This window comes from Capricornis sumatraensis, chromosome 7 (genome assembly GCF_032405125.1).
Source record: "Capricornis sumatraensis isolate serow.1 chromosome 7, serow.2, whole genome shotgun sequence".
Taxonomy (NCBI): domain Eukaryota; kingdom Metazoa; phylum Chordata; class Mammalia; order Artiodactyla; family Bovidae; genus Capricornis; species Capricornis sumatraensis.
Window position 1 is genome coordinate 20,174,978 of NC_091075.1, and position 24,295 is coordinate 20,199,272.

General features: G+C 42.8%; 1 protein-coding gene across 1 annotated transcript in view; it reads left to right on the plus strand.

The window, feature by feature from the left end:
- Positions 1-21,371: 21,371 nt before the first annotated feature.
- PAPSS1 (3'-phosphoadenosine 5'-phosphosulfate synthase 1) overlaps positions 21,372-24,295 on the plus strand; it is a 126,013-nt gene continuing 123,089 nt past the window's right edge. The window contains exon 1 of the mRNA XM_068975080.1: positions 21,372-21,491. Coding sequence (XP_068831181.1) covers positions 21,432-21,491 — 60 coding nt within the window. The 5' untranslated portion in view covers positions 21,372-21,431. The remainder of the gene's footprint in view (positions 21,492-24,295) is intronic.

Consider the following 24,295-nt stretch of genomic DNA (forward strand, 5'->3'; position numbering starts at 1 on the left):
GTTCATTTTTCATATTCTTCGTCTATTTTTATCTTGGAGTCATAAATAATCTTTTGTGTTAAAAACTTCTTGTCTTAACTACAATAAAATGTATTTTTATTTAATATATTTTTCATTTTACCAGAGATAATTTCTCAGTTAACATTTTAATTTCCTAAGGAAATTTAGCAGAGTTATATAATTCCCTTTTCAAAGAAAACATATCTCTGCTCTCCTTCATCCTCACTATCAGAAAATTCTCAGCTATTATTTCACAGTCCCTGAGCTCAAATTTCCAAAGGAAAACATGAAGAAAGTAAAAAAAAAAGTTCTTCTTTTATGTGTATTATGTAAAATATAATTTCTGAATCTCTATAAAATTAAATAAAAATACATTAGATATATCAAAGAACTAAATCTGTTTAATATGCCATAAACATAATACAGTACAATGAATAAATAGACAATTTATATTTGTGTTATTTTAAAGAAAAAAACAAAATTTTCAAAAAAGTGAAGATTAGTGATCATGAAAGATATTAAAAGGAATACTCTGTTTTCAAGAATGAGCCGATACAGAGATCCTTTATGGAGAGATCCAGAGTCTTATTTGATTTTTGAAACAAACAGGCAAACAAATTAAAGAATCCTGCAGTCCCATTTTGAGGCTCTCAACATTTGCCATGGTCAGAAACTGTCCTGGGAGAACTGCACAATATAGGAATGTTGCCATCTAGTGTTCACTTTTAGAATTGGCCCCACAAAATTAGTGTAACCTAAACATATTATTTCAAAATGTAGTGACTCTTTGAAATTGGAGCCAGAGATCAAGAGAGTTTTCTGAGGTAACTGAGAAATTTTTAAAAGTAAGGAGAGAAAGGAGGAGGTTACTAAAGATGTGTATACATACATGTAAAGACTGCAATGAATCAGGGTAGACAGTGGAGAGAGAAAATGGTGAATGCATAAGACGCTTTAGAAGGCGATGGCACCCACTCCGGCACTCTTGCCTGGAAAATCCCATGGATGGAGGAGCCTGGTAGGCTGCAGTCCATGGGGTCGCTAAGAGTCGGACACGACTGAGCGACTTCACTTTCACTTTTCACTTTCTTGCACTGGAGAAGGCAATGGCAACCCACTCCAGTGTTCTTGCCTGGAGAATCCCAGGGACAGTGGAGCCTGGTGGGCTGCCATCTATGGGGTCGCACAGAGTCGGACATGACTGAAGCGACTTAGCAGCAGCAGCAGCATAAGACCCTTTAGAGAGAATAAAGAATGTGAGTAGGTGGAGGGTCAAATCTTTGAAGCAGTAGAAAAGTAGCACTCTTTGAAATGTATTGGATGGGAAATTTAAAGAATAAAATGTATTGTACGTTTACAACTTTTGAGGGATTTTTGTTTTAGATAATGAAAAGTTACCATCTGTTGAGGGCTTAGTGAGTACCAGCTTTTATAAATGCTTTGCATGTAATATATATTTGACTTCTATAATTACTGTTACCTCTATTTTAAACATGAGAAAATTGAGGTACAGAAAGTTTACAGAGTTTGGTAAGTTGCAAAACCTCGTTATTGATTTGTCTAAACCAAGAAGCTGTTTCCAGTGTCCAAGCTCTTAACCCACATACTATGCACTTCCTTCTAAAAGAAGTATAGAACTTGAGCTGGGGTCACCATGTAATGTTAGTTAGAAGGTTCAGTCAACTATCCAAAGAATTCTGACCACATTTTATTATTTGTATTATTTGGATCTGGTGTTTGAACTGGTCAACTCATCTCACGATTGCTCAGTTTTCCCTTTTACCTCTGTGTCACGTTCTTTTTAAGCAACATTTATTTATTTATCTGGCCGCATCAGATCTGCCATCACGGCAGTGTGCTGGCTCTCTAGCTGCTGCGAGTGGGCTTATTTGCCCCCTGGCATGCGGGATCTTCGTTCCCCGTCCAGGGACTGAACCTGAGTCCCCTGTATCACAAGGCAGATTCTTGACCACTGGACCACCAGGCAAGTCCCCTGTGCTATTTTCTTGCTAAAGTTTCATACATACATGTCTTAGGTGTAAAAATATTACAGCGCTCCGGTTTCTTTTGTGGAGTGTGTATATCAGCTTCAGCAGTGGTGAATTTCTTCTCTCAACTGTTGGTCCCCTTTCCTCTCACCAGCACAACTGTGGTCACTAGTATGGGTTGAGTTGCATCACCTCATCCTGTTTCCCATTCATATGTTGAAGTCCTCGCTCCCAGGACCCCAGGATGTGGCTGTATTTAGAGATAAGGTCTTCAACGAGGTGATTAAGTTAATACAAGATCATCGGATTGGGCCCTAGTCCAACAAGAAAAGGAAATTTGGGTGTGAACACGTACTGGCGAGACCCTGTGAAGACACAGGGAAAACACAGCCAGCTAAAAGGGAGAAGCCTCAGAAGAAACCATCCCTGATAACAGGTTGATCTCAAACTTCTCGCTTCCAGAAATATGAGAAGATACATTTCTGCTGTTTAAGCCACCCCGTCTAGGGTCCTTAGTTATGGCAGCCCTCGCAAATGGAATGGAGTGCATGCATTATCCAGGCTCTTGGTTTATAAAGCAAAGAAGCCACTCTCACTATCTTAAGAAGAAAAAAGGACAGTTCCTAAGGAATATTAGATAGCTCAGAGAATCTTGGGAGGACTAGAGAGCCAGGTTGAGAGGCCACACAGTCAGAAACAATGCCCAAACCATATCACCACATTGTGCCAGTAAAGGCTTCAGTGAAACTAGAAACTCACTGTGGACTTGAGATGCCAGGACTTCCATCTTCTGACCACAGGAGATCACATCTCAGCAGCTACCTTTGGCCCCCAGAATGGAATTCCTGCAACTCTGCCTTGCCACATAGCTCATGTATGGTTTGATGACTCATGTGGTTGTGTGTGCTTGGGGAGCCTAGGTTCCATGCCTGCAGCCTCGTTGTGAGTGAGCCAAGGGAGTGACTTTTCTGACTTCTGCCACGTGGAGGTGGATCAAAAGGCAGGAAGCTGTCTAGACATGGAAAGAGTGTTAGTGGGAAGCCAGAAAAAGCACATAAAGGGAGTCAACTGTAAAATCGCAGCAATATGATTCTTGGACCAGTTGCTCTGCCGGGTACATTTCTCTGAAACCTAGTTGCCATTTCCATAGTCCTTACTTCTCTTGAATTTATTTTTATTTTCATTAGATAAAACTCTCCCTTGAATAGAAGTCACATGACTATCAAGCACAAACAGCTGGATGCCTCACCCCAGCTTGTTGCCTACTTTTGTAAGACAGAAATGAAGGCAGTTAACACGAAGATGCTGCTTTGCAAGTATCCATTCCTCTTTATGCTGGTAAAAGAATCCCCAATTTTCCTCAGTGGATCACCCCTTCTCCCTGTCTTTCTCTATGATTTCTGCGGGAATACCATTTCCTGGTCTGCCACTCCTGCCCAGGTTCTAGAAGACTGAGGCTCAATTTGGCTGATCAGAACATGCACATACCATCCCTCCTCCCCAACTCTGTGATTAGCTCTAGAATAAGCAGCAGCATTGTCCAGGACAGACCAGTGAGACTCCATCTGAGGATATTTCCTAGAATAATACACTTGCCTTTTCTGGCTCTTCTCTTTCTGCTGTGGTTGCTGGGCTAGGACACAAGCCTGGAGCTGCTGCTGACTAAACTGATACTCCTTGATAAGAACTTCCCTGTGAGTAAAACTGACACAGTGCAAAGCAGAGCAAGAGATAAACAGAGTCCTAATATCCCATGCGCAGGAGAAGGCAACAGCAAGAATCCCATGGACGGAGGAGCCTGGTAGGCTGCAGTCCCTGGGGTCGCAAAGAGTCGGACACGACTGCACGACTTCACTTTCACTTTTCACTTTCATGCACTGGAGAAGGAAATGGCAACCCACTTCCAGTATTCTTGCATGGAAAATTCCGTGGACAGAGGAGCCTGACTGTCCATGGGGTCGCAAGAGTTGGCTATAACTGAGTGACTAACACACACACACACATACACACACAACACAGCATCTGGTCTCTGAAACGAATCTGTGTTTCTCAGAACACCACCCTACAAAGACTCAGATTAGTGTGACCTACCTAGTATTCTGGACATCAGGGGAGAAAAGGATTAGGGACGAGGGAAGGCTGGGCAGAAGGAAAGGCGAGAGGAGGAGGAGGAGGAAGGAAAGAGAATTTATTTAACTGTGGTTAGCACTTTATATTCTTAGGGTGAATCCTGAGTATCCCCAAGCCTGTAAATAACAGGATAATGTTCTATCTCTGAAATTCGGACCTTGATTTATGTTATGAATTTATAATTTCCTAGTTGCTATTGATATTCGTTGCAGCCTAAAATAAGTACACACGCTTTTAAATTAGATTTGCCTATTAAAAACAAATGGATGTCTCAGGTTCAATCCAATTTTCTTGGTTCCTTATAGTATGAAAGTATTTTAATTGTGTTTTCTGTAAGAAATATGTGCAATTAAGTTGGCTTCTCTGTGATTAAATATTTTATAACTTCCTTTATGTATTTGACTTGTGATTTTTACTGATAAAGTGGTTATTTTCAAAAGTGCCTGCGTGCTAAGTCACTTCGGTCATGTCGGATTCTTTGCGACTCCATTACTGTAGCCCACCAGGCTCCTCTGTCCATGGGATTTTCCAGGCAAGAATACTGGAGGGGGTTGCCATGCCCTCCTCCTGGGGGATCTTCCTGACTCAGGGATGGAACCTGCATCTCTTATGTCTCCTGCATTAGCTGGTGGGTTCTTTTACCACCAGTACTCTTGCCTGGAAAATCCCATGGACGGAGGAGCCTGGTGGACTGCAGTCCATGGGGTCGGAAAGAGTCGGACACAACTGAGCGACTTCACTTTCACTTTTCTCTTTCACGCATTGGAGAAGGAAGTGGCAACCCACTCCAGAGTTCTTGCCCGGAGAATCCCAGGGACGGGTGAGCCTGGTGGGCTGCCGTCTATGGGGTCGCACAGAGTCGGACACGACTGAAGCGACTTAGCAGCAGCAGCAGCATCTTTTACCACCAGCGCCACCTGGGAAGCCCCTTGAGAAGGAAGTGAAGGCAAATGATTGTAGTAAATGTAGGGTAAAGGAGTTAGAGAAGGCGAGGTTTGGAAAAAGAACGAGACCGGCACCTTACAGGAACAGATCGCCTTTAATGAGGCGGGAAGAGGCAGCAGTCAGATTAGTGAGCTGCTGCGCTAACCCAAGAGAAGAGTAAGTATGTATAGACATGTATGTGGAAAGCTACTGTCTTAAGGTGGCCTGTTCTTCTCCAAGGTTGTTCAGAGTAGTTGTCTCTTAAACTGCTGGGGCAAGGAATTCTGGAGATCGGCCAGAGGCTGGACCCGCTGGGAGCTGGGCGTCATCAACCTTAATGTCCATTTTTTTCTTCGGGTGAGAGAGTTCTTTGTTTTGCCTAGAATGGTGGGGAGCACCGGGAGGGGAGTTTTAACTCCAGGCTAGTTTGAGCCACATAACTTTCCTTCAGTAAACAGTGAAATTATTTAAATATTTATAAATAAATAATAATGTATTTACTCTAAAATAGGTCATTTCTGAAGCAGACACATGTGTTTACAAATATAGTTTAGGCACAATATGTTAAGATTATGCAATACTTTTTCCAAAACATTTAATGTATTTCTTTATCTATTGTTTTTTAAATATTACTTCAAAACTTATTGGCTTAAAACAACCACCGTTTTGTTATGCCTCACATTCCTGAGGAGGAAATGGCAACCCACTCTGGTATTCTTGCCTGAAGAATCCTATGGACAGAGAAGCCTGGTGGACAAAAGTCCATGGGGTCACAAAGAGTCAGACATGACTGAGCTCGCACACTTTGTGGATTGGGATTTGTCTATGGCTTATTGATTTCACTGCGAGTACTGGACTGGAATATGCAGGATGCCTGCTTCACTCACATTAGTCACTTGGACTTGGATAGATTGGAATGATTGGCTGGCATGGCTCTCGTAGGGTCACATATTTGGTGCTTTGGTTCCCCCTGCAGGCTGGGTTCCTTGGTCTTCTCCATACGTGTCTCTGTGTAATTCTTTGGGCAAGGTGGCCAGACTCCTTAAGTTGCCAGGTGTAAGCCGGAACTGATACACAGTCACTTCAGCCGCATTCTGTTAGCCAAAGTAAATCCCAGGGTCAGCCTGGATTCAGTGTGGGAGACTACACAGGGAGTGAATACTAGGATGAAAGATTCAGAGGGGAGTGGAGGTACCCTGTGGAGTTTAGCTAAATCAGTCCTTAGACAATATCATTTCCTGGATCTTCAAGGGCAAAACTGAATATTTCTCCGGATGCATCCTTTGTGTTATCTGTAGCTTAAGATAAAAGATAAAAGCAGTAAGGATTTTGCAATATACCAGTAAGGATTTTGCAATATACAAAATATTGATTCTGTTTAACCTGGCATTTCCAAGCATTTAAGTGCACAGAACCATGCCTGGTACGTAGTAATCACTTATAAATATCTGTTGAATGAGATTTACCTTGGAACATCCCCCTGCTTTTTTTTTTTTTTCAAAACGTTCATGAACATTACTAAGAACTGGTGTTTCCAAAAGAAGAAACTTTGTGAAAAACAGGCTATTATGTGAGAAAGGAGCATGTGATTCTAAGTTTCTTCCTGACCTATAACTCCCCATCTCAGTTCAGTCCAGTTCAGTCGCTCAGTCGTGTCCGACTCTTTGCGACCCTGTGAACCTCAGCACACCAGGCCTCCCTGTCCATCACCAACTCCCGGAGTCCACCCAAACACATGTCCATTGACTTGGTGATGCCATCCAGCCATCTCATCCTCTGTCATCCCCTTCTCCTCCTGCCCCCAATCCCTCCCAGCATCAGGGTTCAGCTTCAACATCAGTCCTACCAATGAACACCCAGGGCTGATCTGCTTTAGGATGGACTGGTTGGAACTAATTAATTGTTGTACTTTAGTCTGTACGCCCCCATCTCCTGGTTGCAGGTGAGTAGACTCACATGGGCATCTAACCCAAAGCCAGTTATCTACAGGCTGGCCAGCAAGAGCACTGTGCTACAGTCTAACACAAGACCTTTTACCAAAAGTAGTCTAAATTGGGTTGTGATAGGCAGGCTAAGTTAGATCCTGTCCCTTGGATAGTTTGAATGAGGGAAAATCAGCCAGTTAGTTGTTAGGGGTAGAAGCGGTAGAAGCAGAAGCAGAGAACAAATGAGTTTCCATTACATGGAGCCCTAGGATGCTGTTTCTTCATTATCCTGGTTGTGTGGCTGCTGAAAACACTTCCTATTTCCCTTTCTCCACCCATATTTAAAATGAAACCCCATTAACTGAGGTAGCCCAAGCATGTCTCTATGTCTTACTATCTGAAAGTACATGATGTCAGCCTAGCACATGATGTCAGGAAGTGAGGCCTTATGCTGTCTTATTCAGAATCAGAAAACACTCTATTCAATCATCTCAGGAGAGAAATGCCGCTATAACATGTGCCTCCAGAAGCATGACTGCTACTTGTGGTGCCAACAATAAGTAGAATGGTAGGGGAGGCTGGCAAATGAATTGCTCAGGAAATTTCAACTGTTGTAGGAAACTCTTTGGTTAATAGCTACAAAAGAAACCAGACGTGACTGAGAATTTTTCTATTAAGAGTCTCAGAAATACATGCTGAAAAGTCCGTTCAGGACATGTTATTTTCCCCCACTGACTACCAGAAAGGAATGAGGAAATTAATTACGGAAGGGAGGTGACAGGTGGAAGCAGAAAGCACATGGACGCCAGTGAAGCTGGGGCTGTGGTGACAAATTTAGTTGGCTACTAAAGCAGAGCTGTTCTAGGGGACAGTAGAAAGCCCAGAGAAAGGTTCTGATGGCCACTAGTCTAAGGTAGAGACAGCATGTAACCACCTGCTCCAGTATTTATTAGGAGGCAGGGGGAGTGGGGAACAGCACCCAGAAAAAATTCAGTGTAAGCCCACAAAAATGCCAAGCCAACAATGTCAGTGAGAAGAGATAGAGTATTGACATTTAAACACCTAATCAATCAGTGGGCAGGGCTGTGATCCACATGAGAGAGAAGAAATTAAGCCAGAACCCAGGCATAAACAAATTTGCCTGTTCCTGTCTGAACAGACTCAGTGGGTGGTGAGCATTCGGGACTTTTAAAAAGAGGTTTATTTGTTTTATGTATTTGGCTGGGCTGGGTCTTTGTTGCTGTGCACAGGCTTTCTCTAGATTGCAGTGAGAGGGGGCTATTCTCTATTTGTGCTGTGCTAGCTTCTCATTGCAGTGGTTTCTCTTGTTGAGAAGGCTCTTCTCTGATCGAGGGCTCAGTAATTGTGGCATACGGGTTTAGATGCTCTGGAGCATGTGGGGTCTTCCCAGAGTAGGGATCGAACCCATGTTCTCTGTACTGGCAGGTGGATCCTTAACCACTGGACTGTCAAGGAAACCCCACATTTGGAATTTAGCACAAGAAAGAAGCATGTTTGCTCTATGGTGTCAGGATTCTTTCATTTTATTAAAACAGTTTTATATTTCCAGAAAAATTAAGTAGGTGGTACAGAGTTCACAAATACCCGCACACCCAGTTTTCCCTGTTGTTAACACTTACCTTACAGGGTATAGTGTTACAGCTAATGAACAAATACTGATATTTTATTATTAACTCTAGGGCACAGTTTATTCAGATTTCTTAGTTTTTGCCTAATTTCTTTCTATGCTGCAGGGTCCCATCCAGGATATCACACTGCATTTAGCTGTCCTAGATGGCCTCCTTCGGCTCTTCTTGGCTGTGACGGTGTCTCAGACTTTCCTTCTTTTTTAATTGGCGTATAATTGCTTTACAATGTTGTGTTAGTTTCTGCTGTACAACAACAGGGACCAGTTGTAATTATACACATGTCTCCTTCCTGCTGAGCCTCCCCTGCCCCCATCTGCCCTGTCCAGGTCATCACAGAGCTTCGAGGTGAGCTCCCTGGGGTCTACAGCAGCTTCCCACTGGCAATCTATTTTACACATGGCAGTGTATATGTCCGTGCTATGCTCTCAGTTCATCCTTCCCTCCCGTTCCCACTCCGTCCCCTTTGTCCACGTGTTTTTTCTCTATATCTGCATCTCTATTCCTACCCTGCAAATAGGTTCATCTGTATCATTCTTCTAGGTTCCATATACATGCATTAATATATATTTCTTTTTCTCTTTCTGACTTACTTTGCTCTGTATAACAGACTCTACATTCATCCACATAATGACAAATGATCCAATTTCACTCTTTTTTTGTGGCTGAGTAATATTCTATTGTCTATATGAACCGTATCTTTTTTACCCATTCATCTGTTGACGGACATCTAGGCTGTTTCCATGTCCTGGTTATTGTAAATAGTGCTGCAATGAGCATTGAGGTACATAGTGGGATTTCTGGGTAATATGGTAGTTTTTAGTTTTTTTACCTCCATACTTTTTTCCATACTGGCTGCATCAATTTACATTCCTATCAACAGTACAAAAGGGTTCTCTCTGCTCCACACCTTCTCCAACATTTATTGTTTGTAGATTTTTTAATGATGGCCATTCTGACTGGTGTGAGTTGATACCTCATTGTAGCTCTGATTTTCACTTCTCTAACAGTGATTGATGCTAAGCATCTTTTTATGTGTTGGCCATCAGGCTTTCCTTGATTTTTATTATCTTGACAGTTTTGAGTACTGGCCAGGTATTTTGTAGGTTATCCTGCTATTGGAATTTGATGTATTTCTCATGATTCAATGGGAGCCAAGGGTTTTGGAGGAAGATCATAGAGGTAAGTATCATTTTCATCACATCACATCACATTAAGACTACCAACCATCAACAGGACTTATCACAGCTGATATTGATCTTGATTATCTGACTGAGGTAGCATTTGTCAAGCTTACTAGCTGTAAAGTTTTTTTTTTTTCTCTCTCTATTTCCATAATGTATATCTGGAAGGAGGTATGCATAGCCCACATTTAAGGAGTGAAGATTTATGGTCCCTGACCTTGAGACTTGAGTATCTACATAAATTATTTGGAATTCTTCTTCATGAGTGATATCTCTTCTCCCATTTATTTATTCATTTATTTATCAATATGGACTCACAGATATTTATTTTATACTTGTGATAATCCAATACTACTTTGCTCTGTTGCTCAAATTGTTCCATCTTTGGCATGGGAACTCTTTCACTTGGCTCTTGTGCTCCTTTGACATGAAGGTGGAATTTTGCTGTGTTTGTTTGGCTTGGTTTTGTGTACTCCCTCACTTTCTGTCGCTATATGTTCCAGGCTCATCTTGTATATTTCTTTGGTAGTCTTTAGGTCAGCTATTATTCCAAGGAACTCTGGTTACTGTTATTGCAAGGGGCGGAAGAAACCAAGATCTGGGCATTAGGTATACTTGTTACGATGAGTGGAGTGTTGTTTCTTTAGAGCTTTTTCACAAAGCAAAGAACTATATATGTACACATCACTTATGCATATACACGTATCTATGAACGATGATCTATATGTAATGAAAGTTGACTCCCACTTTGTGCCACCCATTTACTTGTTTAATTCCACTGTACATGTACAGTAACATCAGAATTATTCATCCACACACTCGTGCGGAATGGCTTTACCAACTCGCCTACAGTACTTATGTGTAGTTCCTTTGGCTTTACAGATTCTACTCTTTTCCAAATTTACTTAGTTCAGCACCACACTTCCCTGTAGTGACACTGTAAGGAACCGAAGAGGATGGAGAAGTAAATTTACAGACTAAAATAGTCTTAAAGGTGTAAATACTTTTGAAATTGGTAATATTAAATTACATCTTGTAATTGTGACTATAGAAGTTGTGACTATAGAAGTTACCACAAACAAGCAACTCTTCCTTCGGGCAGATAAATTGTCAGAGACTGGAGGTATTATCCCACCTGAAACAGGTTTTAAAAAACCCAACAAGATAATATATGAAACAATGATTTTCAGACAGTAGATGCCAGGAAATGCAGGGCAGTGACTCCTGAGAGATGAGGAAATAAATAAGGTAAGTTCTGTAATTGCCTTGGCTTAATTAGGAGAGAGCTTTGAGGCTACAGTGCAGGAAGGGGGAGCCCCAGAGGCCAGGAATTCCCCTGAGTTAAGGAAATGGCGCTGGGAATCCAACCTCCAAGGAGTGGAGCAGAGAGGAGAGAGTTACCATAGAGAAAGCTCTGTGGGTGGCAGGAAGTCCACCTGACCACAGGTGAGTAGGAAGTTAACGTAGGACAGAGAAAAATAACCCCCAAAAGGAGCAGAGGTAAAAGGCCTGGAACTCCACCGGAAGAAATAATGTCCCCTCTAGCCAGAGTAGAAAACTTGACTTTGCGCAAAATACCCACAGAGCTTACCAAAACCTCATTCATTTCACTGAATTAACCAATACAGCCTTGACCCCGAAACACTCACCACGAACCCTAGTAAAGGCACGTGCCGCACCCTACCTTGGCCTGCCAGTGTGGCCCCTGAAGGTGTGCCATGTACTTTGTTCAGGACCTGTGAGTAATAAACTCCTCTATTTCAATCTTTCTTGTCTGTACTTGAGCCACAACTCATCCAGCACCCTATGTTCCACTTAACAAATGTCAATTTGACCCAATCATAAAACATACAATGAAGTACTAACCATCAATAAAATGGAGCGAACTGCTGATACACACAATAATAGGAATGAATCTCAATATTTATGTTGAAAGAATGTGGGGAAAGAATCTGTGCTGTGTTTGGTGCTGTATTCTAATACTCACTACTTAGCTGCTTTAACATACAGAAATTATTAACACAGTGTTTTACAGAACATAAGGTACTTAAAGACAGTTTGTGGTTTTGAGTAAATTATTATTTACAGGTAGAGATAACACACAAATTAACCTAGAATAATTTTAGAAGAAGAATCCTTTGAGATAAATATATCCAACTGCTCCCCCATCCCACCAGAATTTGCACGATTTACCCAAAGTCATATATTTAGTAGAAAACCTAGATGTCTAGCAAGTTATTTCCACTCACTCTGAAGATCTCCTCTGAATTATGAATAAGCCACAATTTTAAAACATAATTTTTAGCAACTGGTCTTATGAAATCCACTATCTGGGGACTTTTTCCTAAGGAAAAAGAAAAGTTAACCACAAGGAAATGCTTCAGATGAAATTGATAAGTGATGATTCAAGGTTTCTTTCAGTCTTGTTTCTTTATTCAATAAAATCCCTCTGGTGGAAAAGACATTTACTTATCTTCATATATTTTCTCCACAAATAAAATATGGAGAAAATGGAACTGCTTTGACTAGAGGCAAACAAAGCAGTATTTTGTTCACTCTACAAATGAATTAGAAATCGTCTCACAAGTCCCAGAGACTCTAAAGGAACTTTCCTGAATCTGGTGATTCCCTCCAGATGGAAACCAAACATTCCTGGCTGCTTCCAAACTACCACACCAGTTTCTCAGCTGCTAAGGATTTAACAATGAAATGTGGAGGGTGACTGAGATTCTAATGATCATTTACCTCTGGCTTGTGTGGCATCAGTTCTCCCAGAACTCCTAAGACTGATGCTCTGATATCACCAGGGTAAATGACTTAACAATATTACCAAGCTTACTTACCTATTACTCTCTCACTGAGAGAACCTGTGTACCCAAAGGGTTAAAATATACTTTGCTCCAGGGTTCCTAACTTTTATACCTCCTCAGTTTAGCTTAAAATATTTAATTTTTTTGAAATATATAGTTAAATTACAAGAGAGAGCTAATGCCTTCTTTAATTACTTAGTTATTGTTAGGACCAAACTGAAGCCAGGACAGGCTCTAACGGGCAGGCTAGGCCTGAGGTTTAGTCTCTAGGAAAGCTGAGGCACTGGGAACTCCCGCAGGCAGTGTAGCTCGACCAATCAGAAAAAAATCCCCGTAGCCCCCCCCCCCCCCCCCCCCCCCGCCCTCGCCAGACCTGAGCCAATCCGGATAGGGATGCGAGGTTTAAAAGTTGCGCGCGCACACAGTTTAACCAATCAGCTATGCTGTTACAGGAACAAAGAACCGTCTGTATAAAAGTAGATGTGATTCAGAGCTCGGGGCTCTCGTCAAGACTCCACTGCGCTGGATGAGACTTGAGCCCTAGCTCGAGCTAGCAATAAACCCCTTTATGCTTTTGCATTGCTGTGGATGTCTTATTCTCTCAGTTTTGGGGACTCGGACACTGGGCATAACAGTTATAGATATTCAGGAATGCCCACCCATTACTCAGAGCAATAGTTCTTGAAGTATGGTCCTCTCTCACTAATAGTCTTGCTTCATACTAAATGAGAAAATAAAGCCTTCAGTGGAAATCCCCTCATCTTCCCACCACCTATACAAATGGACTGGCATCTCTGCTCCTCTTCTCCTTTTAGCTTATTTTGCAGAAATTACTTACTGTCCATCAAAAGTCCATCTTGATTTGTCCTCTGGATTCTCAGTCACAACGACCTCCATCCATCAGTTACCCCCTCTCTCTGTTGGCTCATTCTCATCAGCATACAATTTACTCTAGTTTCCTCCTTTCTTTTTAAATTATCTTATTTTGATTCTGTATTATCCTTCAACTATACCCCATGTCTCTGCTCCTTTTTTTCAAGTCAAACATCTTAAAGGTTGTTCTTACATGCGCACTTCATTTGACTTCTAATTCAGTCTTTCCAAAAAATGTTTCCTGCATACACATGTCAAAATGATATATCCTAATAGAGTCAAATAATCATTTAAGGAATTTTAAAACAGAGAGCAAATCCTTAGTCATCTTCCCCTTCTCCCCCAGTTTCCTTCCCTGGAGGCAACTACTGAAGTCTTTTAGTGAACTTCCTTGGAATTCCCTTGAAACAATAGGTACATTGCTATTCTTGGTCTTTATGTTTTACACAACATCTCTTATTCTCTCACTATGGAAAATGAGGATTTATCTCTCCTCTTCTATCATCATCACTCACACACACACACACACACACACACACACACAAATTGTATCCCCTCAAACTCTTCAGCTAGTCATGGTGCAATTTTGTCAATATTTATGTTCATAGTTTACATTATTATGTCTATGTGGGATTTAGAGCTGACCCATATAGTAAAACTATTATTAGTTTTCCTTTCCAGCATGATATTTTTCTTCTAAAGACTGTTTCTTTTTCTTTTTTTTCATTTTCTATTCTTTTTTTTAAGTGGACATATATGGTTTTCTTTGAAAAATTGTTTTTTTTTTGTCTTCTTAAAAAGAAAAATTCTCACATAAAAAAAGAGATAGTGTAGAAATATGCTTTTTTAAAAAGAAGACTTCATAAGTGACTCTAGCAGACACTCCTGGTGCCCATCTACATCCATTCAGACCTTACTACTGTGGAGCAGGCTATTTCGACTTCCACCTGTGAACACACTGCCATCTCTTTTCATAGGAGTTTTCTTTGGGACTAATGTCCTCTCTGTTGAGGTGCACTGCAATCCAAAAGTACCAGAGAATGACTACTCCCTGGGAGTAGTCCTTAAGTAATGACTGAAGGGAGTTGTATAAATGCCCTAGCTCTCTCCCTCAGGTGATGTACTCTGAAGGACAGGTTCAAAGTTCAGAACTCTGAAGTTCAAGTTCCAAGTTCCCTGCTGAAAATAAGCTCCAGTCTCCCACAATGACCGCTTGATAGCACACTCTTTATCGACTACCTTCTTGTTTCTGTATCACTCCACTAATGGTGTTTCCTGGGATAACTTCCCAAATAAATGAGTTGTACTTGAATCTGTCTTTCCATGCCTGCTTCTTGAAAAATCCAAACTAAAACAATAGTGCTGGGAATTTCCTGTTACATCACTTTTTAGTGATATCTGCTGTCTCAGTTTTAGAGATGCTAAGACTGATAGGGAAGAAGGCAATGGCACCCCACTCCAGTACTCTTGCTTGGAAAATCCCATGGTCAGAGGAGCCTGGTGGGCTGCAGTCCAGGGGGTCCGGAAGAGTCAGACACAACTGAGCAACTTCACTTTGACTTTTCACTTTCATGCACTGGAGAAGGAAATAGCAACCCACTCCAGTGTTCTTGCCTGGAGAATCCCAGGGATGGTGGAGCCTGGTGGGCTGCCGTCTATGGGTTCTCATAGAGTCGGACATAACTAAAGCAACTTAGCAGCAACTTAGCAGCAAGACTGATAGGAGGCTACAGGTGGTGTCAGCCTCATTTCTCCCATTATAAAGTTCCCTTGCCTACTTGTATTAGTCAGGGTTCTCCAGAGAAACAGAACTGGTAGGATAGACAGATATTTATCATAGGGAATTGGCTCACCTGATCATGGATAGTTAGAAGTTCTAAGGTCTGAGGTCAGTAAGCTGGAGACCCAGGACAGCAGGTGGTGAAGTTCTAGACCAAGTCCAAATGTCTGAGAAGGAAGAGAGCTGATGGTGTATTCCAGCATGAAAAATAGCAAGCTCGAGACCCAAGAGCCAATGTTTCAGTTCAATTCTGAAGACAGGAAAAAGACCAGTGTCTCAACTCAAGGAAGTAAGTCAGGAGGAGTTCCCTTTTAGTAGTAGAAGAAACGTCAATTTTGTTCTATTCAGGCCTTCACGTGACTGGATGACGATCACCCACATTAGGGAGGGTAACCTAGTTTACTGTCTGCTGATTCAAATGTTAATATCACCCAGAAACACAGACACACCCAGAATAATATTTAACCAAGTATATGTGCAGCCCTTGGCCCAGCCAAGCTGACACAAAATTAGCCATCACATTATCTTTCACCTAACACTTTTACCAATTACTAATGGTTACTGCCTGGTCGTATCATTTACCTGGTCAGATGTTTAAAATGGTGATTTTTTAAAAATGCCAGCATTCCTTCTGCATTGATTAGCCGAAATTCTATCCATACGAACTTTCCCTTCCTTATCAATTATTTTATTACCCTGAAATATAGTTTGTACAGAAAGGATGCAATAAATGTATCTTTTCTGATGACTTGGTTTTCTAAGGAGTTATCACTAATTTAATCCCAAACTATGTCAGCTGTCTAAGTTATTTTCAGTATGTCACTCCCATCAGATGCTCTATCAATTTCGTCTTCCTAAACCGAGCTCTTCATGGAGAAGCTTCTGGATGATTATCCTCTAGACCTGATCCACAGCAGTCATCCCGGGATCTCCCTTCATTAGAATTCCCTCCAGCTGTTTCATGTGTGGGAGCTCCTATTCTCTGAATGTTGTTTTCCCTCGTTCTATTTAAGTGAAGCATACCCCCCAGGTTTCTTTAAGAGAGGGTGTACGATAATTCCAAATTCTAGGTTGGAAACATTTTTTCTTTTCTTTTTTTTCATGGAAATACTTTTTGTTTTAGAGCATTTGTTTTCTAGCTCTTGGTGTTTTTCTTGATAGCTTCAGTTCCTCTTAAGAGAAAAAATTCTGCATTAAAAGACGGTGGAGTCTGCTTTTTATCAACTGCTAAGTGTATGAGGGAGACAGCAGAGGGAGGGTGGGAGAGGCAGCCCTGCCAGCTCTGTAGGGCTGAGGAGCACCCCAGCCGTATTTCTCGCAGCCATTCATTGTGGTGAGAGCCAGCTTCAGTCCATTTTCACTCCTCATTTTTGGTTGAGAACTCTCCTTCTCCTTGGAAGCTTGTAGGATTTCCAAACAACTTCCGAGCACTGGGGAACAGTGTTTGGAAATTTCACAGTGCTGTGCTTTGTGTGCTTGATATTTATCTGTTTAGTTGGACATCCAGGGAAGGTCTGAAGTCCTTCAGTGACAGGAAATTTTGTTGAATAATTTTCTTGGTTATTTTCTCTGGTGAGCTTTCTCTTTCTGCAACTCCTAATATTTGAATCTTAAATTTTCTAGACTGTTCTTTCAATATTTCTCATCTTTTGGTTTTTTTTTTTTTTTTGCTTTGCATCTGAAAGATATCGACACCTTTCTTCCACTCCTGCTATCTTGCTTTTAATTTCCAGGAGCCCAATTTTGTTTCCTGAATACTTTTGGCATTGCCATTTCATTGGTAAATCTTTCAATATGTATCTCTAAAATTACTCCTTTAATAACAACACCACTTTCATCACAACAGAAAAAGTTAAGTCTTTAATACCAAGAGTCTAGGGCCTCTTTAAATTTCCTGTGTTAAAAAAGATTTTTTTGTTTAAAGCAGTGTTCAAGTAAGGTTTATGTATTTCAATTGCTTATTTTCCATGTTATGTTTTAATGTTTAGTTCTTCTTTATTTATTTTTCCCAACCATTGAGTTACTGAAGAGTCAGGTCATTTATGATGTAGAGTTTTCCACAGTTTGGACTTGACTGATTGTATTTATGCTGATTTTACATCTTCTTCTTTCCTCTGCATTAACTATAAATTGATGTAACCTGAAGACTTTATTAGAATCAGATTTGACTTTTTGGGGGGCATTAATACTTTCAGGAAGCAAAAAAGTTCTAATGTTCTTTATTTTCATGATTTAGCAGCCATTGATGATCATTGTCTTTTTTATTTCATTTAATGGTATAAAATGATATTATAAACATATTTCTTTCTGAATTTATTAGCTGTATGTCTACAACTGGAGAAGGCAATGGCACCCCACTCCAGTACTCTTGCCTGGAAAATCCCGTGGATGGTGGAGCCTCGTAGGCTGCAGTCCATGGGGTCGCTAAGAGTCGGACATAACTGAGCAACTTCACTTTGCTTTTTCACTTTCATGCATTGGAGAAGGAAATGGCAACCCACTCCAATATTCTTGCCTAGAGAATCCCAGGGATGGGGGAGCCTGGTGGACTGCCGTCTATGGGGTCGCACAGTCGGACACGACTGAATCGACTTAGCAGCAGCAGCAGCAGCAGCAGCAGCATGTCTACAAATGAAAAATTGCTCTCATCAACTTTTTCATTATCTGGCTTACAGTTAGTGCATGGTACAATTAGCAAATGCTTAATATTTTCCTTTTGTCAGTTTTCAAAATAATGAGTAGGTTTATTAGCATCTTCCAAGGATTACAATGAGTTCTTTTTAAATTGTCATCATTATGAACATCTAGATTTAAACGTATTTAATTTGTTTCAATACCTTATAGATTTTACCCCCTTTAGTCCTCTAATTGTGTAATTTTATTTTTAATTATTTATTTTTGGCTGTGTGGGGTCTTTGTTGTTATGCAAGGCTTTATTTAGTTGCAGCAAGTGGCGGCTACTCTCCAGTTGTAGTGTGAAGGCTTCTTGTTGTGGTGGCTTCTTTTGTTGTGGAACATGGGCTCTAGATGTCTGGGCTTCAGTAGATGTGTTGCACGGCCTTAGTAGCCCTGAGGCATATGCAATCTTCCTGGACCAGGGATTGAACCTGTGTCCCTGCATTGGAGGCAGATTCTTCACCACTGGACCACCAGGGAAGTCCTTAATTGTGTAATTTTGACAGAGGAAAGCTTCTTCTGTTTGGCTTCTGAGTCCTTTTTACGTAATCATACTAGGTTTTTTTTTTTTGACAGTTCCTTGTTTTGGATTTGACAAGTTGTTTCAGGCTCATTTGCATGGTGTCTGAAATAATAAATTTGAATTGATAGTATCAATGTAAACTTATGATACATTTTACCTGAAAAAGTCCACAAATATTGAGTAACTCAGAAGCATTAAACACTCCTGGAAGCCTAGATTGTGATATTTAAAAAACATTTGCTTCTGAAAACCAAGAATCCTGGGTCTCCTTAGAGAAATGGCTAATTCCAGATGTGATGTTGTGTTTTCATCTGAAGCTTGGGATCCTCTTCCAAACTCATTCTGTTATTGGAAGAGTTCAGAAATTCGTTGAAATTAAGTTCTACATACAGACTGTAAATGAAGAATCCCCAAAGAAAAAGCTATAAGGAACCATCGGCAATTTGAGGGTCAAATTTTTAGAGACACTACTCTGACAGCAATGACAAGAATGGGTGTGTGGGCAGTAGAAGCACAAGATGCTTATATACAGAGATTAGTTGTGATTCTTCCTGGATATGGGGAAGGCCTAACACTAAGACAGTAGCAGTAGGGCAAATAAACAGGGGACTGGTTTGCTAACTATTAAGAATGTATGCCTGTCAGCTTCACTGATGCCAGCTCGGGCATGTACAAGTTCCTATCCTTCCACTGACCCTACCCAGGACTGTAGTCTGCAGTAAATCATTTTACTGTCATCAAGAGCTTTGTAGTTAATAGATACTATTTAATAATCATTAGGATCCAGTGACTTCCCTGGTGGCTCTGACAGTAAAGAGACAGCCTGCAATACAGAAGACTCGGGTTCGATCCTGGGTCAGGAAGATCCCTTAGAGAAGGGAATGGCAACCAACTCCAGTATTCTTGCTTGGAGAATCCCATGGACAGAGGAACCTGGTGGGCTGCAGTCCATGGGGTTCCAAAGAGTTGGACACAACCGAGCGACTAACACTTTCACTTCAGCACCCAGTGGCCTCTATGCTATCTTGAATGAATGAATTAAGTCACTCAGTCGTGTCCGACTCTTTGCGACCCCATGGACTGTAGCCTACCAGGCTCCTCTGTCCATGGGATTTTCCAGGCAATGGTACTGGAGTGGATTGCCATTTCCTTCTCCAGTGGATCTTCCCAACCCAGGGATCAAACCTGGGTCTCCCGCATTGTAGACAGATGCTTTACTATCTGAGCCACCAGGGAAACTTTAGTCCCTGAAAAATGATGAAGACCTTTGTTGACATTTTCCCAGAACCCAGGAGACTAGTTAGCTGTCTATAAATCTTGACTTAGGAATGCAGTTCCTGTTTCTAAGCACTACTCCCATTCCCTTGACTAACTATAAAACTGCCCCAATGGCCCCTCAGCAGCATATGCAGTGAAATTGCAAATGCCTCTGGATCATAGTCCTTCTGATCCCATCCTGTAAGTTACTGAATAATAAACAAATCCGTTGATTACATGAACTTCCCTGGTGACTCAGACTGTAAACAATCTGCCTGCAGAGCTGGAAACCCGAGTTCCATCCCTGGGTCTGGAAGATCCCCTGGAGAAGGGAATGGCAACCCACTCCAGTATTCTTGGCCTGGAGAATTCCATGGATAGAAGAGCCTGGTGGGCTACAGTTCATGGGGTTGCAAACAGTCGGACGGGACTAAGCGACTTTCACTTTCACTGACTACATGGAGCTGCCTGTCTCATTTTTTTCAGTTGCAAGATACCTTCTCAGTTTGGTGGGCATTTTTCATTTCATTTTGTCCTCCAACAAAGAGGGAGTAACGTCTTAGTGATTGGTGTGCGCGTGTAGGGGAAGGCACTGGGTTATCGGGAAGCGCTGCAAACAGCTACGGAAATGCCCTGAGAGTGGTGGTTTAGTCGTTAAGTCGAGTCCGACTCTTGCAACCCCAGGGACTGTAGCCCGCCAGGCTCCTCTGTCCACGGAGGTGGAAAGGAAGATAACTCCCAGAGGAAGCTCCCTCCGTCCCCAGCCCATCCTCAGGTGAAGGAGCCACTGAATTCTCAGGTGAGTTTGAAAATGTCCTCTACAGATGGGCATTCTACTCAGTGGTAACCAAGGGCTCTCCCTCAGCCTGGATTTCATTCTTCTAAGGATTTCATGAGAAGCTAACAAAATACATGCCCCTTTTTGACTTAACCGATGAGAAGTACCTGACAGAAATCTCCTCAAGAGATGTCTTCTAGTGGGGACGGAGGCACCTGGCAGATAACCGCTAAAACCAGAAGAGATGTTAACCACTGATGGTGTATTGACTTTTTTTTAAAATTGTTGGGCAGAATTTCAAAACGAAGCGGAATGTGTGGACAATAAGCTGTTCAATCTTCTCTTTGAGATGCTGGAAAATTCCTTTTTATATGTGCCCAAGCCGAGATGAGCACAGATTTGGAAGATAGGAAACTGGTGACCGGGCTTGTGGAGGAAAAGACAGGAGCGGGAGATCACGTCAACGTCTTCTTTCTGGTAAACAGCAGCAGGGAGTCACACCCGCCAAGAGCAGGGAGGCTGGTATCTTGTCTCCGGGGGCGGTGCAGCCTCCACGCATGCGCAGCGCAAGGTGCGAGCCGAGGAAGGACCGGGGAAGTTCCACGACTACCTTCTCAGGCTCCGCCCCTTCTCAGAAGGGGCGGAGCGTCGTGCGCGCTCGCGTCGGTGCGCGCCCTGAAGCCCGCCCCCAACTCCTGCCTCTGGTCGCTCCACCCCACACACCTCTGCCCCGGACCCATTTCGGAGGCGAGGCCGACGCGGCGCGCAGTCAGAGCCACGAGCACGAGCGCGTGCGTACGACAGCGCGCGCCAGCCTAGTCGCGAGGAGGCCCCGCCTTCCCGCCCCGCCCCCGCCGGCCTCAGGTCCTGTGGCTTCGCTCCCGGCGCTGAGAATCCCGGCGCTGAGAATCCCGGCACCCGCGCGCGCTGTGTAGCCATGGAGGTCCCCGGTAGCCTGTGCAAGAAAGTCAAATTGAGCAATAACGCGCAGAACTGGGTGAGTCGAAGCAGATGTGCGGAGGAGGCTCTGAGAGGCTCCAGCTGCAGATCCATTTGGAGCCACTGTCCGCTCCTTCTGCATCCTGCTTGGAGAAGCCGGGAGGGTACCCGAGGCCGCGGCGCCTTCCAGTAGGGGCGGTGGGTGGTGCCCGGTGGCGTGGCGTGGCGTGGCTGGGGCGGGGGTCTCGGGCTGGGCTCTGCAGGCAATCGGAACCACGGCCCGTGGGAAGAACGCCCGCTTCTTCAGCTCCACGGCTCGGATGAGACCTCGAGGACTATCTTTCGGGAGTGAGCTGGCGGCTGCTGAAACCTCCGGCGAGGGGAAGCTGCCCGCATCCCTTCCAGTGGCCTGAAGGTCTGCAGAGAAAGCGGAGGCCGGCGCCTTTGGTGCATTCCTGATTTTTCTTGGCTCTGCCAGTGCAGTTAGCCCAGGTTTGGGTCCATCTCCATGTCTTTCCATTTCTGACTTACAACATGAAGGGAGAGTACCCAACAATGTGGCCATTCATGAGTTGAGACTGCCCTGAACTGAGGTTCTTTGTGACTCGGTGTTAAACTGGAATATTTAACAAATAACGTGGAAACTAAAATGTAGGGGGAAACTAATGGTTTATAACGTTTAGCAAGGACTGCGAGTTGGCTTTGAGGGGGAAGTGTTGTGTCCTCAGAAGATTGCTTCCTTCCTTAATTATTCTTGCTAAGAAACTGCCTTTAGCTAAGCTTTTGTAAGTGAGGTGGGAGTAGGGTGGGGGAGGTGGTGTCCTACTCTGGAGGCCGGAAAGGCCTTGGATTTGAGTCTGGATGGAAATTTTTTTCCACAGTACAGCAAGATCATGAGGTTTAAATGCAGCCTTGTAAGTCATCATTACCCTTGGTGAATCGAAGGGAAAAAAAGCCATTTCAGACAAGTGTTCATTTCAAGTCATTAATTTACCATTTCTGAGGTTACCAAGGATTCTCACCCGATTCATTTCTCCTTTTAAGTTACTTCACTCTTTCTTTAGGTGATAAGGAGGGAGAGGAGATAAAAGGTGAATTAGAACATTGAGAAGGAGCCCTGACTACCAGTCTGGTCTCTGGTTCCAGTTTGATCCTGAGTGAAAACACTCGACTTCTTTAAACCTCAGCTGACTTAAAGATATAATAGCCTGTACTTCTCTAGACAGTTTTGAGGAGTAAAGAAGGTAATGATTTGGAAAGGTCAGTGATACCACTGCTATGCAATTATTGATATTGCTCCTGTTACTCTGAGGTATTTCCTGGTTAGGGACAAAGGGTTGGTTAAATTAGAGTATTCACAGGTCATTTCAGCTACACCGTCTGTAACTCATTTACTGTTCCACTTGCCAGAAAGTGCATGTACTTTGTAGAAGCCCTCAGAGAAGATGAGAAATGAGGGACTCGCAGCTTGCCTTCTAGCTGGTCATGGCCTGGTTGGGGTTGTAGTTGGCATTTGCCGGGTGATGAATATATCATTACAGGCCCAGTTATTTTATCACAATTTAGAGGAGAGATTAGTTTAGTCTGGATGTTTTGGAGAGGATTTATGGAAGAGAGGCCTTCCCTGGTGGCTCAGACGGTAATGCCCCTGCAGTGATGGAGACCTGGGTTGGGAAGATCCCCCGGAGAAGGGAATGACTACACACCCATTTCATGGATACAGGAGCCTGGCAGACAGTCCATGGGGTTGCAAAGAGTTGGACAGAACTGAGCAACTTTAACTTTGGTGGAGAAGTGTGCTTAGGTTTTTGAGGTAGAGGGAAGCTGTATGAATAAAGTCTGGGAACAAAAATAATTTATATTGTTTATTGTAATATTATTATAATTACTATAAATAATAATAATACTTGTTATTTACTCCAGGAACAACGAAGAGACCTGTGGAGAGAAGATTGAATAAGCAGTTTGGGGCTAGGCTATATAGTTGTTAATGTTTGGCTGCTGAGTTGAGACTAGATTCTGTGAGAGATTTTTGATGAAGCTAGAATTTTTAATTTTCAGGGCCTTGTAAATCTTTCTTTGCCCCAATAGGGAACACCCATCATCTTTCCCTCTCATATACATCAACTGATGGCCTCATGTGTAGAGAATGCACATATCTTTCAAGTTCCCAACACATGATGAAATTGGTATTCCAGAGGGACTGGTCTGCTGAAGAAATTAGATGCTGTTAGAGCCCACATGTAGAAGTCCTGGCGAACAGACAGGGTTATGCTGCTGCTGCTGCTGCTGCTGAGTCGCTTCAGTCGTGTCCGACTCTGTGCGATCCCTTAGACAGCAGCCCACCAGGCTCCCCCGTCCCTGGGATTCTCCAGGCAAGAACACTGGAGTGGGTTGCCATTTCCTTCTGCGATGCGTGAAAGTGAAAAGTGAAAGTGAGGTCGCCCGGGCGTGTCCAACTCTTAGCGACCCCATGGACAGCAGCCTACCAGGCTCCTCCGTCCATGGGATTTTCTAGGCAAGAGTACTGGAGTGGGGTGCCATTGCCTTCTCCGAAACAGGGTTATAGTGAGGTTTAAATGAATTAATAGGTTTAAAGCATGCCTGTGCATTGGTTCATGTGTTTTTCCTGTTATTGCTGTTAACTCATCCAGTCGTGAGGGGGTGCAGCTGGAGCTGGGCTAGCGCGGTGGTGGCAAACAGAATAGCTGCCTTAACAGCATTCTAGGAAGAGTTATGAGGGACTGCCCAGAGTTAGGGGATGAAAGACGGGGAGGTGTTGAAAGACGATTTAGCCCTGGGAGCTGGGGAGAATAGATGTGGCATGCAGGGGATTTGGGAAATAGATTCAGGGCTGGAGTG